The sequence below is a fragment of the Callorhinus ursinus genome, unplaced genomic scaffold (genome assembly GCF_003265705.2).
Source record: "Callorhinus ursinus isolate GAN/ISIS: 27379988/994484 unplaced genomic scaffold, GSC_fseal_2.0 scaffold89, whole genome shotgun sequence".
In the NCBI taxonomy this organism is placed as follows: domain Eukaryota; kingdom Metazoa; phylum Chordata; class Mammalia; order Carnivora; family Otariidae; genus Callorhinus; species Callorhinus ursinus.
In genome coordinates, this window is record NW_027397151.1 from 1,264,401 (window position 1) to 1,291,400 (window position 27,000).

The following is a 27,000-nucleotide window of genomic DNA, read 5'->3' on the forward strand; positions in this document are numbered from 1 at the left end:
CCCTCTGGCCGTCACAGACCATCTCCAGAGGACAAGGGGGTGGAGGTGCCCCAACGTGCCTGCTGGATGAGATGCAAGGGGCACTTGCCCTGAGCATCCTAAAGGCTCGGGGTGACGGGGCTCCTGCCCTGGGCATTGCGGGGACTCAGAGCCAGGTGCTGCTCAGAACCTGCAGCCAGGAGCACCAGGGACCAGATCATCCACCTGCTTCCACCATTGCATCTGCTGAGCACTATGGAGGCCACGTTCTGGCCCTCCAGGAGGCGACGCGGACCGGCCATCGCCCCGTGTGGTCACTGCTCCCTCAGACTCGGACGCCCAGGGAGCACAGGGTCCGCCCACCTCTCGCGCACGCACATTCTTCTGCACCAACCGCTGTGTCCAGACGTCCTGGTCTGAGTCCCGATGCTCCGGGTCATTCAGGGATGTGGCAGGGAGTGGGGCCCAGGGTTGAGGACCCAGGCCCCCCAACCACTCCCCAGGGGCTGGTCTCTGGAGGGAAAGGACTCTGGGGTCACAGTGGGGGAGGGGACAGTCATGCCCAGGCAGGTTCAGGGCCAAGGAAACGCTCATCCGGGGCCAGCCTGCCACAGACTCTGAGACACAAACTCACAGAAATCCACAGGAAGGACGTACAAAACCACCGAGCTCTGCAAATTCATAGAAACAAAACACATTGGACAGAGAGATAGGTTTTTATATATTAAAATATATTTATATACACATCATTTTAAGTGAGGACACCCGCCAACAGACATTCCATGGAAGTGCTGCCGTCCTTGTGGTAGAATCACACGTGCCTACTGAGTGTGCCGCTACACGCACACCGCACTACCCAGTAAAAAACAATCCTATAAATAAGTTTATGTAAAATATTGGTCCATGAATATCTGCTTATGCACGGTGCTCCCATCCTGCTGCAGATCTGAGGACAGGTTAGAAAACACTGAGAAGGCAGCTCCCCCGGGACGGCGCCCCCGGGGACAGCCTCACACCCCTTCCCTGACCTCTGGAGAAACACCGGAAGTCAGGCGGGGCTGGTCCGCAGGGCGCAGGGAGTGGAACCCGTTCGGAAGCATGGCCGGCAGACACCCCGCGGCGGGGCCAGTGCCTTCTACTTTAATCCAGTGGTTTCGACGGTGCCACGCGTAAGGCCGTGTGTGCACATGGAGGTCCGTGGCGGGCCCTCCCCAGGCTCCCAGACAGGACGGCAACCGACAAACCTCCGGGGGCCGCGGGCTCCACACCAGGCCTGCAGGCGGCTTTGCACTTTCTAGAACCAACGGCACAGTTACGATTGCATAGACCTTTTTGAAAGCATGGCTGTGAACGTGTCCAAGGGCTCCTGGGGCCCCCGAGGGAAATTCAGTGCTATGTGGTTGTGTCCGTTCGCGGAGCAGGAAGCAGGAAGGGAACGGCTGCTGGCCGTTCTTCCCGAGAGCCACAGACACCATCATCCCGGTCCCCAGGCACCAGGAGGGAGGTGCGCCCATTTTCCATGAGCCTTGCTTTCTCTCTCCCTGGTGTCTGAGGGTCACATGTGTCCTCCACCAGCTCAGGAACCCTCGGAATCCAGTGGGAGATTTCTGGAGGGTCCTCAGCACGGGGGTATCACAATGGGGGAGGGGTTAGCCCTTCTGGGGAGAAATCCGACAGAGTTCTCAGGAAGTGCCCCTGGGCAGACAGGTGGGCCGCCAGACGTCACTCCGGAGCTGGAGGGCCAAGGGAGTATCCCGGACGTCCATGGGGTTGTCAGAGGCCGAGGACTGGCGGGGCAGAGAGGCTGCCAGGCTGTTGGGAGACTCCGAGGGGGGCTTGTACAGCACACAGGTGGTGGCAAAGAATAGGAAACCCAGCACCTAGGAGGGGGAAAGGAGGAGCTCACTGGACGCACCCGGAGCCGCCCGCCCAGCCCTGGTCCCTGAGGACCCCGGCTCTGGCGAGAAGACCCTTCTTTCCTGCAGAACCCTAGCGTGGACACCAATACCATTCGTGAGGGAGGTGGAGGGCTTCATGGGCTGAAGAGCGTCCCCCTGGAAGAGACACCCCAGCCCTGACCCCCAGAACCTGGAGTTGGAAATAGGTCTTTGCAGATGTCATTCAGTTAAGGAGCTTGAGATGAAATCATCCTGGATTTTGGGTGGGCCCACCTGCCATGCCGGGTGTCCTTACAGGAGCAAGGAGACACACAGGGAGAAGGCCATGTGACCCGGGGGCAGAGATGGAGATGCAGGCCCAGACCCTCTGGCAGGGCCCCCAGAGGGAACGGACCCTGCCACATGTGGATTTGGGACCTCTGGCCTCTAGAGCTGAGGAAAGAATAAATATCTGTAGTTTAAGCCCCCGGGGTTTGTGGTCAGCACTCAGAGCTGCGGAGGCTACTTCACCCACAACCAGCCACACAGACCTCACGGCCCCGCCGGGCTCCCACACAGCCTCACGGAGGACTCTGGGCACGCAAGGGCACGTCTTTACAGCTGACCCAGCGCTGACCTCCAGAGCCACACAAATCCCTGCTCACACCCGGCTATTTCTATGCTAAGCCGTGCAGAGATAAACCCAGGGGGCCGAGGATCCTCCATTCTTGAGGCCCTTCAAGAAAAGCTTGAGGCGAGAGGTGGAACCCCTGGGCACCCCCTCCACCCGAAGAAGGAAATCAAAAAACCCTTACAGACGGGCCCTAGAATTTCATGCTATTTTGAAGGTTTTATGCCTTTTCCTCCAATCAGGCAAAATTCAAAATATAAATACTGCGCTTCTCCCCACGCAACGTGAGCCAAGTGTTCCAGCAGGAAGTTTCTCCTAACGGGGTCAGGCTAAGGAAGGGGGCAGCGCCCAGGGCATGGGAAGGCTGGAAGAAGGGGGTGTTGCTCATGCGTGGATCCATCAGGCTGACCCGGCCCAGACGGGAATAGGCCTGTCGGAACCCAAGCTCACAGAAAGGAGCTGGTTTTCATTTCTGCAAAGCCTCAGCTGATGGGAGCCCCAGGGCCAACCACCAAGCTGCAGGGTGAGGGCCCCAGCAGGTGGGGGGCCCGGGAGCACCTGCATCCCAGCGTCGCGGGCCCGACCCCGACGGCTCTAACGTGGAAAGGATGCTCCTCCTGGACACCAGGCCACCAGGGTCCAGGAGGGGTTCTGAGCTGCGGGAAGGCCCCTGTGGGGCACTCGGGACCTGAGCTAGCTGGAGAAGATGCTCAGCCTTTTGGAGCGGACTCTGGGGCTCCCTTGGTCCCACACACGGGGCAGATGCCGCCTCACTCACCTTGTACACCAGCCCGGTGATGAGCATGTACCGGCTCATGGCCGAGTTCTGGTACACAAAGCAGGAGCCCTGCTGGCCACACTGGTCCTGCCAGAGCAGGCACGCCTTGTCAATCACCCAGCCGAAGGCGATGGGCCCGGGGATGGCCCCTGTAGGGAGAGGCTCAGTCAGTAGGCCCCCAAGCCTGGGGCAGGCAGGGTGGGCGGGCAGCACCGAGACCCAGACTGTGCAGGTTCTCAGAAAGGTGGCATCGGTCTTCGGTGATCTCAAGGGGTGCAAAGTGGACTTCAATGTTCCTTTCTCGGGGGGACCTGGCATCAGGCTGGGGGATTCCCCGTGACTTCTGAGCCCTTTGTGCTAAGGAGGAAAAGCCACCCTCTGGGCAAATCAACGGCCATGGGTCCCTCTAGTGGACTGTTAGGGAATGGCGTCCTTCGCCAAGTGGGCACACACTGAGGAGACACTGTCTGGGTGCCCTTGTGCAGTGAACGCACTACGCAACTGTACCACTCCACAACGCTACCCAGTGCACAGTACCTAGTGTTCTAACCACAATCCACTGGATTCCCAGCGCAAAGGATCTCTGCCGGTCACAGACACACCTGAAATGGAAGACAGCAGCGTCAGCGTCCTGGAGAGTGCGGCCGTCCACCAAGTCACGCCCCCACACCAGCTGCCAGGTCCTGGCCGAGCCCCAGGCTGCGTCACCGCCTCCCCAGGTGGCCAGCCCCTCGCCGAGGCAGTTAGCGCCGTGCGGCCACGGGGCTCCAGGGGGCCCAGCACGTACCCTGCGGGATCTGCAGGGCTCCACCGCAGCGTGCTGCAAGGGAAGGCTCTGGACCAGAGCGAGACCCAGGCCCGGGCTTACCGTAACGTTGCCATCAGCGCAGGAATGCTGCTGAGGAATGTAAAGATAATTACAACGAATATGAAAACCAGAAGGAGGGGCTTTCTTTGACAAGTTGAAGTGCATTTCCCTGCAGTAGCATGGCCAAAACCAGAGGAAAAATTCTGAGGGACACAGCTACAGTCTTGGTACACCTGAGGGGCGCAACAACACGGCTGGTTACAGGAGGGAGGGGCGGGGGCCTTCCCGGGGCAGGGCGCGGACAGCACACGGGCCTCAGCCGCACCCACCTTCTGGCTGCCTGCGCTGGGCGCAGCCTCCCCGCCACAGCCCGCATGGCAGGGAGAATAGTACGTGAGGCTGTCGGAACCACACACGGGGCTGTAGTGCTCGGGCCGGCAGGTGCACGCGGCGTTGCAGGCGGCTGTCAGCTCCAGGCGGCCTTCCGGGAGGACGCTGAGGGCAGGAGACAAGGTGGCTGTGGGACCGGGGCCAGCGCCGGGGGGTGGGGCGAGGGAGGAGCGCCCAGCCTCCTCAGCGCCCTGTGGCCACATGGGCCCCACCCGAGGCAAGCGCCTCCCTGCACAGGATCGTCGGGAACTCTCACGCCACCCACACCACGCCTGTCCTGCTCCCCAACCGTGTGCACCACGCGCTCCCTGACTCGGCTATGGGAGAGGCAATGTGTGCACAGGGCTCAGAACCCAAAAATGGCGAGAGGACAGGCCAAAGCCCTCCGCCACAGCGCCAGCCCCTCGGGCTGTGGCTACACATTTGCACGGATCGTGTGTGCATGCACACAGCAGTGGTCACGGACACACACGCTTTCTTCTCTTTTCCACTCAAATGGGAAACACTAAACCACCATCTGGTCCCTCCAGCTTGCCCTCAGCTCTGTAACCCGGGGCCGGCCCCAGGGCCAGCTGCCGCCCCCCTCTCATGGTGGCAGGGCCCTCATGGGTTGTGTAGCCTGTGCCCTCTCCACCAACCCCGTCAGAGGACTGCACCACATGGCATCGCTGTGCCCTGCGTGGCCAGTCGAGTCTGCAGGGAATCCCGGGAGGGGCCCGCCCGGCCCACGGGCAGGCGGCCGGCCCCTGCTTGAGATAGTCCCCTCTTGCCATCGGGGGGCTATTGTTCTCATGTCCCTATGACGTGGTGACACGTGAGAGCCGACCCTGGGCCACTTACCATGTGCACATGTGGAAAGGAGCTGGGTGATCATGGTCTCGTTTTCAGACGAGAACCCTGGGCTCGGCTGAAACGGAGCTGAGGGCTTCTCAAGGGCCGACGCCGGGCTGTCTTTGAGCAACCGTGAGCCCATGTCCTGCTGCTATGAGCATCTCCAAACAGTGACCGAGGGCCAACCCCAACTCCCCCAATCCCCGGAGCCACTGGTGCCCCCGACAGGTGTGCTGGGGGCCCCCCTTTGCCTGGGCACTGCCCGGCCCTTACCTGCTGCTGTAGCTGGCTGTCACACCGGCCATGGGCACATTGGGGCAGTGGATGAAGAACACGAAGACGGCCAGCAGGCTGGTCAGGGTGCAGAGCAGACACAGCTTGATGATGCCCACCCCGCGGAGCTTGAACTTGTTCACAAGGAAGCCGCCCAGAAATGTTCCGCCGCCGCCAGCTGGCACCACCAGGTACCCTGCAGGGGAGGGCGGGGCTCAGCGTGGTCCTCAGGGCCGCAGGGGTGGGGCCCGCAACCCACAGGGTCTTCTCATCTCCACGCTACAGGTGGGGAGACTGAGGCCCAGAGCCAGCCATCTGTCCATGTGGCAGCACTTGGCTCTGACCTGAGTGCTCAGCCGCTGGACGGGGGGCCGCTGGGGGAGCCTTGGTCCAGGGGCCTTCAGGAAGGACACCTGGCTGCCCAGAGGCGGAAGGACGCAGGGGCGGGCCTGGGAGGAAGAGAGCTCAATGGCCCCTGCCCACCTGATGGGGTGGCCCCCAGGACAGTATGTCCCCTGCCCACCACAGCTTCTGCTGCGTCCAGCCGTGAGCCACATTTGGAGACACCGTGGGATGAATGGCTCCCAGGCTGTCCCAGGACAAAGTGCAAATGGGGGTGGGGACTTGGTGGGCCTGTCTCCCCAGCAATGACCAAGGCCAGCTCTGGCATGGGCCCCTTACACCTCCAGGGTGAAGCATGGGGGCCCCAGAGGATGTTTTGTGGGGTGTCAGCACGGGGGCGGCCGCTTTGGGGAAGGGGAGGCAGTTGCGGATAGAGCTCTGGGCATGTGAGGTCAGCTGAGAGGCCAGGCAAGGAGGGGTGTCCGGGGGCATTAGATAAGGGGGCTGAGGCCCCTAATCGAAACCCCACGCCCTGTGCCGGGAACAGAACCCCGAGGGCTGGGGCACAGCCTGCGCTGGCCCACGTGCTACCCACATGCACCCCACCTTTCACACATGGCATTGGCCCCTCTGGCCAGGATCTGCCCCATGTCTGGCATGGACCCTGTGCCTGGCATTGACCCCATGTCTGGTGACCACTCCCACACCCCTCCTGCCTGGTGGGACAGTGGCAGGAGGGTCTAAGGAGGGCCCCCTCATTCTCCTCAGGAGTCCAAGCTGCCTCTGGCTACAGATTGGCTCTGGTCAGGCAGGCCCAGGGACTCCAACTTCATGGTCCCAGGAAATCCTGGGACACCGGCCACCTGGCTCATGGGCATGGCTAAGCACGATCATCCAGGTGCTCAGGGGGGTGCTGCCACCCAAACCTTTTCTGCAGCGAGCCAGGGATGATGAAGGCCCAGGCCCTGGGTGGGGAGCAGCACAGATGAGCCAGACCCACCCCTGACCCTCCCAGCTAGAGCGGATCCCCACCAGGATGGATCCACTGAGAACTGGCCAGCACACTGTGGTCAGCACTCCCCACCTCTCGGGAAGGACCATCGGATCCACATGGTGACATTGACAAACAGCCCCACACCTGCTCCCGGGGCCTTCCCTGCAGGACCACATGCCCAGCGAGCCCTCACGTGTACAGCTGGACTTCTAAAAGATACTCCAAAGACCCTTCACTCATCTGAGAACTCACGAAAAGTCAGAGGACCCCCAAGATTCTGCGAGTTTTCTCACCAAACAAGGTGGCAGCTTCTGAGGCGCTCAGGCTGAACTGGGACTCCAGGAACTTGGGGCCAAAGGTGGACATGCCGGCAATGAGCGTGGCCTCGGTGGCCCCAGCCAGACAGAGCAGGATGAATGTGGGGTTTTTCAGGAGGAGCCAGATGGAGCTGGACGGGGAAAAGAGAAGAGACAGAGGGTCAGAGTGGACCAGAGCAGGGTGTGCGGAAGCGCTGTTCCTGGGGCCATGGTCCCTCCCACCTGAGTACAAACAGCCCCAGGTCCAAGAGGGGAGTGGAGTGGGCTGGTGAGCTGTCGTCGCTCCATATCCGTCCCAGAGAAGTCAAGAGAAGGTGTGAGGCTGGGCTTCAGCTGGTGGAGAACGGGCCCCAGGAAAGACAGCTGGTAAACCAGGGAAGAGCCTTCCCCCTCTCCAGCGTGGGGAGACCCTACGGCACCATTCAGTCACCTGGGGGGCAGCTGTGATGTCCGACAGACGGCCTGAACCAGGAGCCGGGGGCTGGGGGAGGCGCTGTCGCCAAGTCCAGGACTGGCCAGGCCCCTGCAGAAGGGGAATGGGCACCAGGGGGTGGGGTCCCTTCTCAACCACCAGCCCTGGAGAAGGGGGGACAGAGGAGCCCCTCCAAGGAGGCTCAGGCTGGGAATGGCTGCCCCCCCCCAGTTTCTCTTGGTGCATACTTGGTGGGGGTGGTGTTGCCGGGTCCTGAGGGAGGATCTTGGCGTTGGCCCCCCCCACACCTGGCCTGCTGATTCCCCAGTGAAACTGGCCTTGCTTCCCCTCTAAGGACTGGGAGTGGGACCCTTGCACGGCCCTGGGGACACTTGGCCTCCGGTCTCGCTGTGGCCAACCCTGTGTGTGGTGGGCGTGGGCTCTGGCGGCTGTTCCCCCGCATCCCCGCCGAGGGACGGGCTGGGCACCGACCCTGCCCCACACCGCCTGCCCTCGGGATGAGCGCAGCTTCTTTGAGGGCCACTGGTTCTGGCTGAACTGGGATTCTGCATCTTGTTAGGGGGTCGGGCCGAGCAGGGCAAGCGCCTGAGTCCTGGTTACACACGAGACTGTACCTGCCCGCTAAACGTTACGAGGGGCACAGAACAAAACAAACTGTCCTTAAGGGGTGTCAAAGGGAGCAAGCGGAGCTGAGTTCAAAACATACAAAAATCACAGCCCGGGGGGGTCCAGACGTAAAGACGCTCAGCCTTCGTGGGGCAGCCCGTCGCCCCACACGTGAGGCTCTGCCGCCTGCACATCCAGATTCCCCGAGCCGTCCCCAGCCGTCCCACCATGGGCAGCAGGTGCCTAGACTAGCTTGTCCCCGGCCCCGGGGCTGGTGAGTGAGGTGGGCTGGGGCAGAGTTTTCCCTGGAGCCCCAGGTCCTGGCAGGATGGACCCTCCCTCTCCTGCACCATGAAAAAGCAGATCCCGGCCGTAAAGGACCACCGTCCGCTGGCCACTGGGGGTGGCTCAGAGTAGCCGTCCCGGGCTGACATTCTCGGGTCTGCAGCTCAGAGCTGTTCTATAACCTGAGCAGGTGCCCCTGCCGTCCTCGGGAGCCCCGCCCCCATTTTCCATGGGCTGGTCATCCCCACGCCACCCGGCGGATCGCAGCTGCGAACACCTTCACACTCAAACACTCTTCCTTCTCGGGACACCGGCTGGCAACAAACTGGATTTTAGAACATTGGAATGTGCAATGCAGCCATAATTAGCCTCTGCACCGGGACCTCGAGCTGGCAGCTGGGAGGGAGCTACGGACAGACCCTCCCCTCGGCTCGGGGCATCTCAGCGGGGGGGCGCTCAGACTCACCCCAGGCGCCATTCCCCACCCTGGTTTTCAGCAAAATTGACTTTCAAGCTTGAAGACTGAAAACAATTCTCTTTGGTTCGGTACTTGATCCCCGCGTCCGTCCGGGAAGGGAAGGAGCTGCCGCCAGCGTGGGTGCCGCCGGGCAGGGTCTTGGCTGTGCTCTGCACCTGCCCCTCCCTCAGACCTCCTCTGTCGGGCTCTCAGGTGTGGGGATGCCCTGGGCCTGGCTGGTCCCCTCCCTGGGCCCTGCTGTGACCCGCCCAGGCTTTGGGGCACTCGGCTAGCCTCGGAGAGGGGGCCACCCTTGCCTGTGGCATGCAGACTTCCGTGTTTCTTAATCCCAGGCTGTAGGATGCTCTGCTAAGATCCTTGCGTTGAATTTGCTCAGAGAACTAGTCGTGATGGTAACAAGGTCATGTGCACCAGGATTTCTTACCAACAACTGATTTGGGGAACTAAGCCTGGGCACAAACCTCCCCTCGGCCGCCGTCCCCAGTGCTGCTGACAGGCTGGGGCGCTAGCACTCTGTGCAGAGAATGGAGGTTCTGCTCCAGTTCAGGGCAGCTTCACCGTGGGTGCTGGAGATGGGCTGAGCTGGCCCCACACAGACGCTCCTGGACCCCTGGGCAGTGTGGCCCTGGGCCAGCTCAGCCTGCTCTGGGGGCACCCTCAGGAGTGGGCAGCTCTTGGTGGTATCACAGGAAGTGCGAAGCAGAACAAAGTCCTAAATGGGTCCGGGGCCATCCACCCCTCCACCCTTAGCATGACAGCCGTTTCCTCTGCATGAGGGAAGCAAAGCAGCGGACAGTGGACGGCACGGGGCCTTCCCTGGAGGCCACCTTTGACCCTGATCCCCCTTCACCTCCCCATGGCGAAGACAGACAACGGGGACTCATTCCCACCACTAACAGCCCCTGGCCCCAGGAGGCCAGTGAAACACAGGCATTCCAGGGCTCAGGGCTCAGGCCCCAGGGTCCTGGAGGGGCAGGTGGGTGCTCAGTGAGGCCAAGGAGCTGGGCTGGTGACCATCCATGGGAGAGGCCCCCTGTGGAGTGCCTGGTCCCGTGAAGAGGGGTGCTGGGCAGCCAGGAGCCGCCCTGGTCCCCAATTTCTCTGAGACCAGAGCAGGCCAGGGATCTTTTCGTCCCGATAGTGTATGAAGACCACAAAGCCAAGCCAGGTCACACAGAAAGAGAAAGAAGGGAGCACAGAAGGGGGGGCTGGTGCAGGGCTGTGAGGGCAGAGAGCTGGAGACAGTCCTGTACCTCCCAGGGTCTTCAGCCACCTACAGGCATGGAGGGGGCGCGAGCCCAGAGTCCATGAAGGTGACACTTAGTGAAATGGTCAGAGGACACAGCGGAGTGAGGAGCTGGGGCCCTGGCCCTCCATCGGGACCAGCCCTCGGCAGCTCCAGCCCCAGAGGGCTCTAGCTGCCGCTCCTTAGTTTCTCAGTTTGGGGGCGAGACCTGGAGTGCACTGGGTCACGAGGGAGGTTTAGGAGCTATGCTCTGGCCACGCGGCCCTGGAGGGGTCACATGGACTCTCCTAGCCTGGGATCAAGATCCAGGATGTGTGGGACCCCCCAAGGATCTTCAGGACACACGGACACAGGCGAGAGGCGCACACCACCCCCCATAAGGTCCTTACAGAGGCAGATCTCTGATGGTTTTCCCGAAGTTGGGTCTGCTGGCCGCCTTGCGTCCACTGTCTTTTAGCTGGTGTGTTTCAGACACTCTCATGACCACGTAGCGCTGGGAGCCTGGAAGGCCGCAGATGTCAGCAGGAGACAGGGACCGAGGGCTCTGCTTGAGGCCCCTCCCTGCTCCCGGGTCTGGGGAGGTGCCCTGGATGGAGGGCACGAGGACAGGTGGGGTATGGGGCTGCAGCATGTGACCACCGGCCAGATGACAGACAGGAGGGGGTGGGAGAGCCCACGGCAGAACACACCGTGGGACCAGGAGAAATGGAAGGAGGCAGAAGGGGCACGTGCTCCGGCTGCCACAAGCCCGTCCTGCGTGCCTCAGACGGCGAGAAGCCACAGGGGTGGACGGTGCCCGTGGTCAGCAGCACAGGGGCCAAGCCGGCCCTGCAGGACGGGGGCCCCGCCCAGCCCAAGTGAGGAGGGAGTGATGCACCCACCTGGCAGCTGCCGGGGATACCCGAGGATGGGGATGGCGATGAGGAAGGCAGCAGCCCCCGCGCCCAGGAAGCCCACCCACCAGGCGCCGACCCATCGCGGGCTCTCGGTGGTCAGCTCTGTCCTGTGGGGAGAGGCGTGGGGGGTCAGCGTCCTGTCCACGTGCATTCAGGGCACCCACGCCAGGCATCCGTCTGCACGCTGGTCCATGAAAACCTTAGCTGGGGGGTTTGGAGAGCCTCCAGGCAGGGGTGGGGTTGACTCGCTGCACAGCACGGAAACCCGCACCCCCTCCCACACCTGCCCTCTGCGCCTCTTCCAGCTGGTGGCTCCGGGCTCATAATCTGCTTAATAAACTGGTAATCTAGTGAGTGAGGTGTCTTCCCGAGTTCTGTGAGCCATTCTAGCGGCTTATCACGCCCAAGGATGGGGTTGCGGAACAACCAATTTGTAGCCGGGCTGGATGGAAGCTGGGGGACCCAGCATCTGAGGCTGGTGTCTGACGTGGGTGGGTGGGGTCTCCTGGGGCTGAGCCTTAGCCTGCGGGGTCTGCATCGACTCCGGGAAGTCTGTCAGAACTGGGTTGAATTGAGGACACCCGGCTGGAAAACCCCACACAGATGAATCGCACCGGCAGCACAAAAATCCACCGTCTGTTCCACAAAGGGCAGCAGAGAAACGGTGACCTGCTGCCGCCTGGTCCGGGAAGCTGCTGACCCGCCACGCTGTCCCCGCCCCCAGGCCTGCACTCAGGGACCCCCCCCCCCGACCCCCAGCCCGCCAGAGCAGGCCCAGCCCCGGGCTTCCTCCTGCTTGAGGCCAGGGAGACCCCTCCGGCCTCACTGTGTGTGGGGTGCTGTCCCCCAGGGGCAGGGGGAGCCCAGAGCACTGACCGGCGGCCGACTTCTGTGTAAACGTTCAGCAGGGCACCTCCGATCAGGTAGCCGGCGGCAGGGCCGAGGATGGCTGCCGTGTAGAAGGTTGCTGTGGAGAGAGGCAGAGCTGTGGAGGGGCCACCTGACAGGAGCCCCCCAGGCGGCATGTCTGCGCCCTCTCCCCCATGGCACCCACCCTTCAGACCAGGGTTTGCATCCGTGCAGCCTCCACTGTGTCTGAGATCTAACTGCCGTCAACTTTTTATTTTTACTTATTATTATTATTTTTTAAGCAGGCTCCACTCCCAGTGAGGAGCCCGACATGGGGCTTGAACTCACAACCTGAGATCAAGACCTGAGCCGCGATCAAGAGCCAGATGCTCAACCACCGAGCCACCCAGGCGCCCCTGCAGTTAACTTTTAAAAGTGCTTCTACAGCTTTTCTGTCAAAGCCAAACGCTCGCGGCATCTGGACTCTTTCTCCCTTGAGAGGGCAAAGATCCTGAGGGCCTCGTTTTGCGGGATGTGGGTGCCTCCGCTCGGCACCACCGGCCAACCAGCGCCTCACTGGAGTGACGGGACCCCAGCGTCCCTGGGTCGGCACCACTCGGCGACTCAGAGCGACAGAGCCCAAGGTGCAAACGAGGAGGCCGGAGTCAGCGGACAGAGTGTGGCCAGGCCCTGGGGACGCCTGGCCTGGCAGGAGGGACTCGGGGAAGTGGGCGGCCCGAGGTTGAAACCCAGAGATCTCACTCTAAGGAAACGTGGGGATCTCAGCGGGAGCGTGAGGCTCGAGCGCAGCCCCTGCGGGCCGTGGGCAGCTGGCTGACCCCAGCACCTGAGGAAGGCCCGCGCTCCCCTGCAACCTCACCCATGACCACCGGTGTGGTACGTCACCGTACCACGTGGAAAGGCACGTCAGCGGCGTGGACGCACCCGCCCTGTGGCCTCGGCAGCCCCACTCACCGATGTAGACAGGAGAGTAGCTGGACTTGACGTTCTCGTCCAGGTAGGTGACGCCCAGTGTGTAGAGCGGCGTGGCGCCGACACCGTGCAGGAACTGGCCCAGCATGAAGACCAGTCGGTAGCTGGCCAGGCCCGAGGTGCTGTCCCTGCATGCCACGCTGCGGTTGGCCCGGCACATCCCGACGCCCTCGGCGACCTCCGCCTCGTAGGCGCCCGCGGTGAAGTGGGGCAGTGCGAACAGCAGCGAGCCGGCGCCCATGACCAGCACGCCCCAGCCCAGCCAGCGGGGCTTGTGCCCGTTGCCCCCGAAGTAGCTGACGAAGGTGAGGCACAGGCAGGCGGCCGTGTCGTAGGAGCTGGCGATGAGGCCGCTCTGGTAGCTGGGCAGGTCGTAGCGACGCTCGATGGATGTGATGACCGTGCTGACGAAGCCGTTCACCGTCATGCCCTGCAGGAAGGCCGCCGCACACAGGAAGAGCAGGAAGCCCCTGGGCGTGTTGAAGGCCTGCAGGCACTTGGGCGTGAAGGCCCACCAGCCACACGCCACGCTCTGTGGCCCAGCAGCCACGTAGTGCATCTCGGGGGGCATCTGGCGGCCATGCTTCTCGGTCAGCGGCGGGCACAGCAGCTGGCTGCAGGAGTCCGAGGGGCTGTGCGCGGCGGGACACGGGGCGCCGTGGCCCGGGGATGAGCCAAGGGACACCCGCCTGCTGGGGGGACTGTGGCCGCACGCGCTGTCCATGGCCAAGGCTGGGCTTGGGACGACCAGCTGCGGCATGGAGACCAAGGGCTTGTCCCCCATTGAGTGCTGAGGCATCTCTGTCCAGGGTGCGCCGGGGGCAGCTGTGGAAGCCGCTGAACGGTATTCCAGTGTTTGGTTTGTTCTGTGAGAAGAGCTTCTGGTTACAAAGCTTACACGGATCCTTGAACACACGGACATCTCGGCGGGAACACCCCCGCCCCCTGGGCCCGGCCCCTTGGGCGCCGATGGCTCTGCTGCTCCCCAGTCTGATGGGGCTGACCTTGCCCGACCAGCCCCCTCCGGCATCCAGGGCCACACCTCCTGGACCCACACACTTGAACAAGGCCACAGTCGATGCCCGTGTGGGCCCCTGACCCATCCTGCCCCCCGTGGCCTCTGCTCGGCCGGCGTGAGCCATGTTCTCTGCCCCGTGTGGACACGGTCCCCACACTGTCCAGCCTCAGGTCCTCATGAAACTCACACCCTTCCAGCATTCATTTTAGTCCAGCATCTGGAAGGCAACGAGGGAGGGGGTAGAAGCAGGGTCTCGCCCTGCAGGAGGGTCACTGGGCTCGCTGCCCACGGCAGGTTTTCAAGACCACAACAAGACACTTGTGCAGCCACGTGGACAAGTTAGGAAGAAACGGCACCAACGCTCCCTCCGTCTGCAGCTCCCAGCCCAGCCCTGTGCCTGGAGCCCCACCTGGGCCCTCACTTCCCCCCGACCCAAAGGAGCTGGGCTGGGGCCAGGTAATCCTGCCTCCCGAGGCTCCCGGGCCCCCCCCCCCACTCCTAACCGCCAGCCACCTCAGACGAGAGGGTGTTGGGACACAGTGCCTTTAGAGAGGTGACTAAGGTCGTCAGCGTGGGCCCCACTTGGCTGTGACTGGGGTCGTAGAGAAAGGGGAGACCTGGACACGGGCGGACAGCACATGAGAACACCGTCCACCGGCAAGGAAATAGGCCTGGAGCAGGTCGTGGTCACACCTCCCTCTCAGGCATTGCTCCCAGAACTAAGACAATCAAGGCCTGGGGTTTCAGCTGTGGGTCTGTGGTCCTTTGTCCGGCAGCCCCAAGACACTGACACACCCTTCACCCTTTGGGTTGGGCCACTTCATATTCAGAGGTTCCCGACAGGTCTGAAGCCTGGCTGTTTCTGGGAGCCGGGAGCCTCAGGCCGTGGGGGGCACAGAAACACCACCGGCTTGTGCTCTGAGGCTTGGGGAGCTGCCTGCTGGCCTCGCCCAGGGCTGGGGCCCCGTTAGTGGTGACTCGGGACCCTGAAGTGTCCTCAGATCCAGGTTCACCAGGCCACAGGGACTCCTTGCCCCCCACCACGCACAGAGCCCATGGTGTCGGGTGGACGCTGGGAGAGGCTCCTGTCATCTGATTCTTTTGGCACTCCTTCCAGCCACCGAGCATGGAGCGCAGCTTTGTTGGACCCTGCACGGGGGCCTGGAGGGGAGCGAATGGGGGTCTCCCCAAAAAGACAGGTGCACCCATACACTGAGTGTGACCGTATTCGGAAGAAGTGTCTTTGCCGATGTGATTAATGGTTTGAGATGAGGTCATCTGGATTGGGGTGGGTCCTAATCCAGCAAAAAGTGTCCTTAGAAGACAAGACACAGGGAAGTCACTGAAGCCACAAGGAAGCGGGGATTGGGGGTGTTGGGGGGCAAGGAGCTGGAAGAGGGCGGAAGGGCCCTCACTGGAGCCTCCAGAGGGAGCGCAGCCGCGCGGACACCTGATTTCAGACTCTGGCCTGCAGAGCTGGGAGAGAATAAAGTTCTATCGCTTTAAGCCCCCGGTTTGCAGAGCTTTGTTAAGGCAGCCGTGGGAAAGTCACCAGCCCCTGGGGATGCCACGAGCTGTCATGTGTGGCCTGGTTTTCAGGGGGCCACAGGCCCGAGGGGAGGTGGCCACCGAGCTTAATAGACACCTCAGAGCCTGTGTGTGCGTCATGGCGGTCCTCACCAACACCGTATGAAAGAACCGTGACTGATCACGTGGTATTCGTGTCCAGACCTGGCTGCTCACTGTGGGCATGGGTTCCCCCAGGCTATCTGCGGCCAAGCGCCAAGGCCGTGCATGTCTGGCAAAATTCCACGGCAGTCATCCCCATGTGGCTGTGAGTACTCCAGCGCGTTATTTCTAGAGCCGCAAGGCCAGCAGGCCCAGCTCGGATATGAGCAGAGCTGGGAGAGTCAGCTCCTGGAAGAAGCTCTAGCGGACAGGCAGCTCCGCATGCACGCAGCCCAGCTGCTGGAGCCGGCAGTCACGGAGGCCACCTCCAGCACATGCAACGCCCACACCCAGTGGACACCTCCAGCACATGCCACGCCCGCACCCAGCAGGTCCCAGCAGAGCCTCGCAGAACACAGCCACCAGTGTGAGCCCTGGCACCCCCCAGCCCCACAGCTCAGACGGGCTGCTGAAACAGCACACGGAGTAACACCACAAAGGCTCGACGTTATCCCAAATTCCAAGGTCCAGAGGCTACCCTGTGCTGACTGGCATCATGGTGTGTTTTCCTCTAGATGCGTGCACACATGCACACACGCACACACATGTGTGCGTGCAGATCAGCATGCACACACATAGCTATCTGCACCTTTGCCCACACAAACACCTGCTCACACATAAACCACACACACGATGCAGGACCATTGGCTGAGACAGGTCCTAAAGCACAGGAACCTCAACCGGGCCGGGGACCACAGGGGCCATGGGGAGCTCAGGGAGGCCCCCAGCAGCCTGCGGGGCATGAAAGGTCAGTACTGGGCCCTCGGGAATGCTTCATGGGTCGGTATCCCCCGTAAGTGATCACGACACCAGCCACCATCAGACACCTGCTCCCTCCGCTCTGGGCTTGCCTCGCACGCTGGGCTGTAACTCTTGGCCCTGCCTCTGCAGGTGAGATGCAGGGGCAGGTGACGGCGGGTGGGGCCCACGGCAGGGTTCAGGAGGTGGCTGGATAGCTAGCATTTGTGATTAGGGATGGCCACAAGGGAAGAGCTCTCCCTTTTGAAACCGAAAGCCACAGGAGAACACCAACATGCTGCTCCAGGTCAGTGGCGAAGTTTTCCCTGAACCTACAGCTATGGATCTTGGACATGAATATATAAAGCTCAAGCCAAATCATACGCATCACATTACTTAAATTAGCAAATTGAAAATCCAATCTGGGGTATTATTAGCCAGATGACCCACTGGTGGCCGCCGCCTGCACATAAGAATCGAACGGCAGCACTCAGAGTCATGGGGCTGCGAGCCTCCTCCAGGGAAGCCTCCTCCAGCGGCTCCTGCCAGGAGCCTGACTGCTCCCACCCCCAGGCAGGTCGGCACGCTGAGACAGAGCCTCTACAAACTTTTCTTACGCCTGGAGTTCTGCCCCAGTTTTCCTGCGCTGTCTGGAAGGCTCTCACCCTCACCAAGGCTCTTTTAAAAAATTTTTTTATTGTTATGGTAATCACCATACATTACATCATTAGGTTTTGATGCAGTGTTCCATGAGTCATTGTTTGTGCATAACACCCAGTGCTCCCTGCAGAACGTGCCCTCCTTAATAGCCATCACCAGGCTAACCCGTCCCCCCACCCTCCTCCCCTCCAGAACCCTCCCCTCCAAACGCAGTTTGTTTTTCAGTCCATCATCTCTCCTGGTTCGTCTCCCCGTCCAACTTATACCCCTTCATTCTTCCCCTCCTGCTATCTTCTTCTTTTTCTTTTTTCTTAACATATGTTGCATTATTTGTTTCAGAAGTACAGATCTGTGATTCAACAGTCTTGCACAATTCACAGCGCTCACCGTAGCACATACCCTCCCCAATGTCTATCACCCAGCCACCCCATCCCTCCCACCCCCACCACTCCAGCAACCCTCAGTTTGTTTCCTGAGATTAAGAATTCCTCATATCAGTGAGGTCATATGATACGTCTTTCTCTGATTGACTTATTTCACTCAGCATAACCCCCTCCAGTTCCATCCACGTCGTTGCAAATATCTCATTCCTTTTGATGACTGCATAATATCCCATTGTGTATATATACCACCTCTTCTTTATCCATTCATCTGTCGATGAGCATCTTGGCTCTTTCCACAGTTTGGCTATTGTGGACATTGCTGCTATAAACATCGGGGTGCACGTACCCCTTCGGGTCCCTACCTGTGTATCTTTCTCACCAAGGCTCTTGATCAGACATGGGGAGGCTGGCCCTCCTGGGGCTACCGTGCAGGGAAGCAGGGTGCTGTGCCTGGAATCGTCCCCTCCATCCGCAGGCCAGCGGCTGGGGCCTGAGTGAGTCTAGGGACCTGTGATACCTGGAGTCTCCCAGCCACCAGGATGGTCCTGAGTATCGTGGGACTTCCAGAGGACAATTCCGAGTTTGCACCAGGATCTGGGCCGATCTGGGCACCAGTATGTGCGTGCAGTGCCAGAGACAGCTCTGGACGTGGATGTGCAGATGGTCGTGCCGAGCTGGGTCTGAAGTCAAAGGACGCTCTGTGTGCCCGAGGATCGCCACCTCACCATAGAGGCCTGCGGTGGGACCCGCCCGCAGGGGAACCAGCAACAATGCACGGGAGCACTGTGGCCGGCCTGGCCGAGCCCCGCGGAGCAGGTTGGATGGGTACAGAGCTGCCCTGTCTCAGTCTCCTGCCCATCAGCTCCCTTGTGGGGGGTGTGACCCAGGTCACTGACAGACAGTTTCTTTCCAAGATCTGCTCCCAAGATGGGCAGAGCTGACACCCAGTGTGGTCACTGTGGTCAGCCAGGAGGAGGCGACTTCCCGGCTGCCCTTCCTGCCGACTGCCCAGGCAGCATCGGCTGACCCACATTAAGGCCAGGCCAGTGGCTCTGTGGCCACTGCCTTTAGCTTGTACCTTAGGCCCCCGTGGGCAAGTTGGAGAGAAGGTGGCAGGGGCTGGAGGACCCAGTGGCACACCACATGGAGGGGTACTAGCCCCCCCTGAGGAGGACCGGGCACCATAGTCCTTTCTCCTGGAGCCCTGTGAGCATGTCCACCAGGAACTGGTCTGGACAAAATGTGTGCCTGCTTTCTACCTGCTGAGGAGGCTGGACTGCAGAGCGGAGGCACGGGCACCTTCCGTGGGGCCGACATCACGTTCAGCTGCTGCTGAGGTGCTGAGCGGTGCTGGAGCAGGGGGGCTGGCAACACAGCCGGACAGCAGAGGACGGGAGCACCTGGGAGGCGGGAGGCGGGCCAATGGGGAGCCGAGGAGCAGAGAGAGTGCTTGGCAGGAGGGACAGGCTGAGAGGCCACCCCCACCCCTTGGGGGCTCCAGGTACCATCCACAGGTATCCTCACCCAAGAGACCCCCAGGGCCTCTCACTCCTGGCGACCGCTCCCCCTCCTCCACCCAGAGCTACTGCCTGATGCAGCATGATGGCGGATTCCACCTGTCAGTCTGGTGGGCCAGGAGGTGCCCCATTGGCCAAGCAGTCCATGTGTGGCTGCAAGGGTGTTTCTAGAAAAGATTAGTATTTGGATTCGTGGACTCAGTGCAGGTGGGCCTCATCCGATCAGTTGAATGCCCGAATAGAGCAAAAGGGCTAACCCTTCCCTGAATTTCTCCTGCCTGGCTACCTTTGAACTAGGACGTCGTTATTCCCAGTTCTTGAGCCCGCCCTGCCAGTAGAACCACACCCTTACCTCCCCTCTCCCTGGTTTCCAGCTCGACGAAGGCCGACTTGGGAACTTGCCAAGCTCCATAATTGCATGGGCTGAGTTTCTAATAATAAATCTTTATCTTACATATAATATCTAATATATAAATATGCATATTTATATATAATATATAAGTAATATATACAAAGATACACATAAGGATATAAAATATATATAAAGCTCTTAATATATATATCTCCTCTTGACTGTTTCTCCGGAGAACCCTGAGTGATGCAGCAGGTAATTTCACACCAACACCTGTCTGCGAGGCCCGTGATGGACGCTGGGGTTTGGGGACCTCCAGGACACAGTCCTATCTGGGAGGAGCTCCCAGCCCCCTGTGCCTGGAGAGGTCACCTTAGCACCAGCTGCAAATGGCCCCAGCTCCAAATGAGAACAGCAGAGGTGAGAGGCAGCTTGGAGCTGGCCTGCAGGGGCCCCAGGAGGCCTTCGGGGCCAGGGCACCTGGCGGGGTGCCTGCCACCATCACCGTTGGTAAGCATTCTGTGGGCTTGGTCGTAGCTGAGCCCTCAGCCATGCACACGTCTCAGGGGCTGGGGCCTCCCACCACGGAGCCAGGGGCACGGGAGTACCAGCAGCAGGAACGAGGCCCCTCCCCCGTGATTAGAGCGGACCGGGGGCTCCGTCTGGGGTGCCCGCTCACACGCTGGGCGGCCCCTCCGTGCTGCTCTGCGGCCTTCACCCCCGTGGGGGAACAATGAGGCTGTGAGCTCTGGGGAGGCCCTCGATGGCTTCCCAGGCCCGCACGTCCTCCTGCCCAGGGAGCCTGCTGTTGCAGGGACCTTATCCCGCCCTCCAGGCCTGTCCCCGGTCCTTGGGAGTCTTCCCCCACCCCCCCACGGCCAGGAGCCCTCCGTCTGTTCCCGCGGGGAGAGGAGCCCTGCGGGATTAGCGGCGAGGTTAATGTGTACCCTGGAGCCTCCAGCCAGACACTCTGCACCTGGAGCTGCGGTGGGAGGGGCAAGGGTGCGTGTGTGCACACGTGCAGGCTTACTCAGGAGGAGACCACAGGTCTACTGGCCTGGCCATCAGCCACACTTCTCAGAGTCTGAGCAACTAGGCTCCAAGAAATCCAGGGCCCACTTCCTCCTCCCCCACCCCCACCCATAGGCCCCCAACAGCTGTGGCATGAGAAGCCAGTGGCCCCCGTGGGTGGCTCGCCATAGCCCCGTCTCTCAGAGCTGGGCCCTAGTCTCAGTCCAGGGCTGCCCACCCCTGTGCACCTACCCCTTAGATGCTCATGCAGGGCTGTCTGCAGACCTAGCGGGGGGAGGGGCACAGGGTCACCCAGCACCGCAACGTCTGGTCCTCCTCTGCCTGGCTCCCAGGACAGTCTGGCTCAGGCCCTGCAAACGCCCCCAGGGGGGCCCGAGGGTGACTAGTGCCCTTCCACGTTAGGGCCGGGGTGCTCCCAGGCTCCCTCCTGAACCCCGCTCGCTGGGGATGTGGCAGCTGGGGGCACGTACAGGTTTCATTTCTGCTTCCTCTCTATGCTCCAGCCAGTAGGTCCCCCTCTCCCTGCACCTGGTTGCTCTGAGGTTGACACCCATAGCCCATATCACCATGACATATGCCACACACCACATGGCAGCCCTGCCTGAGCTCCGGCCCCACGGGTCCCCACCCTGTCCTCTGCCCTTCTCCCGCCCTCGCCGCCTCACAGCCTGGGCGCTTCCCCCGCCCTCGCCACCTCACAGCCTGGGCGCTTCCCCCGCCCTCGCCACCTCACGCCCTGGGTGCTTCCCCCGCCCCCCCGTGACCCTGGGTCCTTTCCCAACCCCTTCCCATGACCCTGGGTCCTTCCCCACCCCACCCCCGTGACCCTGGGTCCTTCCCCCGCCCCCCCGTGACCCTGGGTCCCTCCCTCCATGACCCGTGGAAGTCTTCCAGGCAACCCTCTTCTCTTGCCTCCTAGGTCCACTGTGGTGTCTCTTCCCCTGACTGAGGGAGTGGAGGGGGCTTTCACTTGTTGAAGATGGGGCTCAAAGCTATTTATAGAGCAGACACCGGGTGGCAGGATCTGGGGTGGCCACAGGAGTGCCTGCCCCACCCCCCACCGAATTTGCACACCTGGTGACCATGCACAGGTGAGTGGGCAGGAAGCCGGCCACTTTGCATGGAGGCCAACAATGAAGGACTGTCTGATAGAGAGCCAGAGGACCCGTCCCTTGGGGGGTACCGTGTCAGGACTCTCTGCTCCCCACCCGGCTCCACCAGCAGGCAGACCTGTGGCGAGGGCAGGATGTCCAGAGACAGAGGTGAGCACAAGTTTACTTGTCTTTCCAACCCATAACGTTTGATCCATGGAGGGGACGCAGAGAGGCTCTTGCAGCCGGGCACTGTTCCCCCCTCGGGCAGGTGGTGGGCCTCTCTGTGTTTCTCCCCTCCAACAAAAGTGTGCCATCATGGGGAGGAGGGAGTGAGCCCCTCCCCTCCTAGTGGGTTCATGAGAAATGAAGACCTGCAGCAGGGCCCTCACAGGGTTTGGAGGTGCTGGGGCACTGGCTCTGTCCCATAATGGGCCTATCTGGGCACAGGCGGGGTCAGCCAGGTCCAGGTGGCCTCTAGGCCTCTGGGTCCACGCACCAGCCCCAGGGCATCTGCTGAGAGGCAGACCACCATGACGAAGTGCACGGACGGCACATAAGCTTGGGGTGGGAATGGGGAGCCACTCAGCCCAGCTGATCCCAAGCCCTAAAAGGCATTGGGCCAAGGAGCAACACCTTGGCTACCCCCAAGGCTTCCTGGAGAAAGAGGTGGCCCCCTTGGTGGAGAGGACGTGTGAGATGTTCCCCAGCCCAGGAGCCTGTGATTCTCTGTACCCTGTACTTGGTCCTCAGTGGGCCTCGCCTGACTGCACTGTGAGCAGCTGTTGCAAAAGGCACGTGGTTTGTGAAACGTGTCCACCCACCCCCAGAAATGTGGTTCAAGAGGCTAATTCTGTGTCATCCTGGTGGGAGGGGGCTGCGTCATGGCCACCAAGGGGAAATGAGGGGTGTCTGAGGACAGCAGGCTAAGGGCTGCAGCAGGAAGAGTCCCCATGACCAGCCAAGGAGGGGAGGTGACCCAGGGCCTAGGAGGCCAGTTTCTTCCCCTGCTAACAGGACCCAGGGTCCACCCACACACAAGAGCCCTGGTCACCAGAGAACGAGCTGGTGCCTCCTTCCCACTTACAGGGGTGGGGTCCTGATGGGCCTGTTGATTACATGCCATGGTGGAGACTGGGTCCTACCCTAAAGTGGGCTCCCACACGCCACCCTCATGCTGAGGCCGGACAAGCAGCTCAATGTCCCAGAACAAAAGCAGCTGGGAGGTTCTGAGGATTATTGTATATCCCCTTCCAAAAGCAGACAATGGGCTCTTTGCCACGCCTGAAAACAGGAGGCCACGTGGCTCAGGAGGGAATATTTCTGTGGTCTCTGTCCACAACGGAGAAAGCAGAAGTATGGCCGGGAGAACCCTCTGGGTACCTGCTGGGCTAGCTGCCCCACTCCCTTCTGACCGTGAGCACCAGGCCGGGTTCCACTACTTGCCCATGACCCGTGGGGAGGCCTTGAGGACCAAAACTGCCACAGGCAGCATCAGTGCACAAAGCTATGAATTGATACTTGTTCAGCAATGCTGACCTGGGAACTGGATTAACACTCTCGGAGACTTCTAGGTCATTTGGAAGCCAGACCGAGACCCAGAGGTCAGGCTGCAGCAGCGGCTTGTCAAGGCAAGGGTCCATTGGAGACCAGGGAGAGCCAGACTCTCTGAACAGAGTTACTCAGAATTGGGTGCTCTGACAAGGACAGAACATCAGCCCCATTCACTGGGCCATCATCAAGCCCAACCTCCAGGCACCCAGCTACCTCACCACGGAGGTGGGAGGGACTTGGTTGGGACCTGCTCAGGGGCCGGCTTGAGGGGCCACACCCAGGGCGGATTAAGCCATGGCCACCCAGGAGGGAAGCAGCCCCGTAAAAAATGTCCAGGTAGTGTCCACCAGCCCTGCCCAGCAGGAAGCAGGACTGAGGCGGGGCAGCCATGGGGGTCTGACCCAGAGGACCTTCTGTGCTCTCCCTGTGCAACACCTGGGAAAGCCGGCTCGCTCTGTGAGAGGCCCCCTCCCTGCATCCCATGGGCATTGGCTACCCCCCGCCAACTGCCCCAGTCCCCTTAGCCATGGGCCCACCTGTTGCAACACTGCTCTGTGTCAGGCCTGGCTCACCTGGGTTGTCTTCTCCCCACCAGGAACAGAGCTGCAAAATGTCTGCAGTCACCCAAAGCTCCACCACATACTAGCTGTGTCCCCACAGGCAAGTCACCGAACCGCCTAGTGCCTTGGTTTACTCCCCTGTAACGTGGGGGACACAGCAGCGACCTCACACGTTGTTGTCAGGCTTGCCTGAGATAATAATGCTCAAAGCACGTAGCTTGGGGCTGGGGCGTTCTTACCTGCTCTGTGAGCAGGCCCTCCTCCGCTCCTACTATTGGTACCCTTGGGGTCCCACACTGACCCGCTAAAACCATAGGCTTCCTCTCCTCTGAACCCCACGGGCCCCACCTGCACTGAGAGAAACCTCACATCAGGACCTGTTCTGGGTTCACTGCGTAGGGCCAGTTTCTGATTAGGCAGAGGGAACCCAGGCCCCAAATAAAACAGGGAGACACAGCGACTGGGAAGCTGGTTCCTTCAGGTGGAAAACTACTGAGGCTCCCCAGCGCCTCTGCCTACGGGGAGGAACAGGCCCCGCCACCAAGTCCCGCCTTGTTCACCCCCGCCCCCGCGCGCGCATGAGGGAGCGCGTGCACGCTGCCTGTCTCTGCCCTGGTGGCGCTGACCCCCGCAGGGCCCCAGCGGGCCCCTCTCCACCCGGGTCACGCTGCCGGCGCCTGTGTCAAAGGTGGAAGCCCGGCGTCTGCCTCCGGTTTCCGGGTCTGGGGCCAAGTGTGCCCACCAGGCGCTGAAAGCGGGTCTCCATCCTCGTTTCCACCCTCCCTCTGCCCTCACTGGGGAGCCCGGGTACCCCAGTCCCGCTCCGCGCCGGCTGCCTGCGGTGGGGCTGGGAGAGGGGCCGGCCGGCGTGGCCCCGGCTGGGGACCAGCCCCACGCGCCCTCCGCAAAGCCCCGTGGGCAGGGAGGTCTCCGCCCGCGCCCCCGCCGCCAGGTGTCTGTAGTGCAGCGGCGCGAAGAACAAAGCCCGCCTGCCTGCGAGAAACTTCTGTGCGTAACTATTTCCTCCTGGACTCCGCCGCAGCCGTATCTGCCACAGGTGGAGGGCCGGCCGCCACTCGGCACCCCGGGGAGGCGCGTTTGTCCCTGCCTTGACCGGCGGGGCCTGCGCCTGCACGCGCGCCTAGCCACCTGCCCTGGCCACCAGCCCCGCCACTCCGTCCCTGCCCTCCCTTCCCCATCGCCCGCCTCCTCCTGGGCAGCTGGCAGCGACAGGGGCGCGTTTGCCTCGGATTTCCCAGAGGCAGCCGGGCTATGGGGCGCAGCGCCCGTGCCCTGCGTCCCGCCCTGCCGGCGCCACCCGGAGCCCGATGGCCCCGGGGCGCCCGGCGTCCTCGGGCACCTGCCGTGCTCCTGACGTCAGCAGCCCGGGGCAGGCGCGCTCTGGCGGTGCCCCACGATGGCGCCCCGAGCTCCACGCCCGCGCCCCCCGAGCACTCACCTTCCCAACACCCGACGGTCGCGCTGGGCCCCGCGCTCTAGCGGCTGCTCGCGGCCGGCCCCGGCTCCATTCACGCCCGCCCGGCCCCAGAGCGACCGCTGGCCCCACCTACCCCGGCCAATGACTGCGCCGCGCTGGCTGTACCCGCCCCCGCGCCCCGGGCCCGCGCCCTGAAGTGACAGCCGCGGGAGCGCGCGGCGGGGGCAGGGCGGGGACGGCGGTACCTCTCCCGCCGTTGGGTCGCGTAGCCCCCCAGCCCAGCGCGCCTGCCCCTGACGGATCCCTCTCCGGCCCCAAGAGACGCGGCATCCCTGAGCTGCAGGCCGGAAACGGGCCAGTGAAGTCTCCAGGCCCTGTAGCGACTGGTCTCTGACTCAGAACGCAGCCGGCGTGTGGGACGGGGGCTGTGGCAGAGGCCTCGAGAGGAAGTGAAGGTTCCTGCCCAACCCGTCGGAAAGGCCACCCATGGCCGGTGGGAGCCTGGCAGGGGCGCTGGTAGGTTGGCCTTGGCCTGGGCTGCCTGCGGGTGTGGGCCTCCTTGGTGCCTCCTGGGGCCCCTGGGGAATTGGGCAGGATGCCAGTTAGGGGCTCGCCCTGGCTCATGGTGAGGCCAGCACCCTCACCTGGGGAATCCAGCCTTCTCTCTAGAAGGATCCTCTCTCTGCCGTGGGCACTGTCAGGAGTGAGGGGCTTTTCTGCCACGTGGCCACCAAAAGGAGGGCCTGCTGGCCTTCCACCACTGTTCTCCCCTGTGTGACCCCGAACACATTGCTTAATCTCTCTGAGTCGAGGTACATCATCTGTAAAATGGGGCTGATGACATCACTTCCTCAGAGGTCCCTGAGCGCCGTAGGGATGAGCATGAGACTGAAGGGTTGCCAAGTTAGGACAGTGACAGCAGAGCACACTGACACCCCACAATTTTTCCTTTTTAGTTTTCACAAAATGAGTTCATTTTAAAAGAATGGGCGGGCGCCTGGGTGGCTCCGTCGTTGGGCGTCTGCCTTCGGCTCAGGTCGTGGTCCCAGGGTCCTGGGATCGAGCCCCGCGTCGGGCTCCCTGCTCCGCGGGAAGCCTGCTTCTCCCTCTCCACTCCCCCTGCTTGTGTTCCTGCTCTCGCTGTCTCTCTCTGTCCAATAAATAAATGAAATCTTTAAAAAAAATAAAAAAATGGGGCACCCTTAAAAAAAGGGGGTGCCTGGGGGGCTCCGTCGTTTAAGCAACCGGTTCTTGATTTCAGCTCAAGGTCATGATCTGAGGGTCATGAGATCGAGCCCTGCCTCGGGCTCCTCACTAAGCATGGAGACTGCTTGGGATTCTCTCTCCCTCTCTCTCCGCCCTCCACCCTGCTCGTGCAAGTGCGTGCGCGCGCGCTCTCTCTCTCAAAATAAAGAGAGAAGGAAAGGAAAGAAGTCTACGAAAGTCAACCCTGTGTGTTTAAGTCCTGACGTCCGCTGGGTAAGGGAGAAATGACCAAAGCATGACCTGGGGCTGGTGGGGGAGCACGCACAGAGCCTGAGGCCCATGCAGCCACTGAGGAGGCGTGGGGCTGACCTCTTCCTGTGGGGGCCAGGGCGGGGCGGTGCTGGGGCTCATGGAGAGCCCACATTCGCACAGTTATTTATGAAATGCTCTGCCTTCAGAGGGCTGGCTTCTGCCCACTCATGCCAGGCCCCGGGGGTCCCTGGTCTTGTCCTTGCCTCCATGCAAACGTCCACACCTGGAAGCTGGGGCGAGGTCTGGCCACTCCTGGAATATCAGCCACCACTCCTGGCCCCACTGCATAAGAAGAGAAACTACCAACAGTGTTCCCAGGAGGAGAAGTTCTCTCTGAGGATGAGGAACTAGTGGGAAGACCTCACTGGTCTGCCTGGGAGAGGAGGCTGCTGGAGGGAGAGCACG

General features: G+C 61.8%; 1 protein-coding gene across 2 annotated transcripts; it reads right to left on the reverse strand.

Moving 5' to 3' along the window:
- Positions 1-689: 689 nt before the first annotated feature.
- Positions 690-25,852, reverse strand: SLCO4A1 (solute carrier organic anion transporter family member 4A1). 2 transcript variants are annotated; one of them, XM_025865054.2, is made up of 12 exons: positions 25,099-25,220; positions 12,989-13,872; positions 12,041-12,131; positions 11,150-11,271; positions 10,658-10,769; positions 7,197-7,351; positions 5,568-5,763; positions 4,403-4,568; positions 4,134-4,306; positions 3,803-3,867; positions 3,266-3,414; positions 690-1,859 (listed from the first exon to the last, which is right to left on the reverse strand). In XM_025865054.2, exons 2-12 carry the CDS (start codon positions 13,803-13,805, stop codon positions 1,662-1,664), a joined length of 2,244 nt encoding a protein of 747 aa, XP_025720839.1. In that variant the 5' UTR covers positions 13,806-13,872; positions 25,099-25,220; the 3' UTR covers positions 690-1,661. The 2 variants fall into 2 exon arrangements, with proteins under 2 accessions (XP_025720839.1, XP_073744476.1); XM_073888375.1 differs by lacking the exon at positions 25,099-25,220 and adding an exon at positions 25,722-25,852 and having other exon boundaries at positions 3,803-4,163.
- Positions 25,853-27,000: the final 1,148 nt, after the last annotated feature.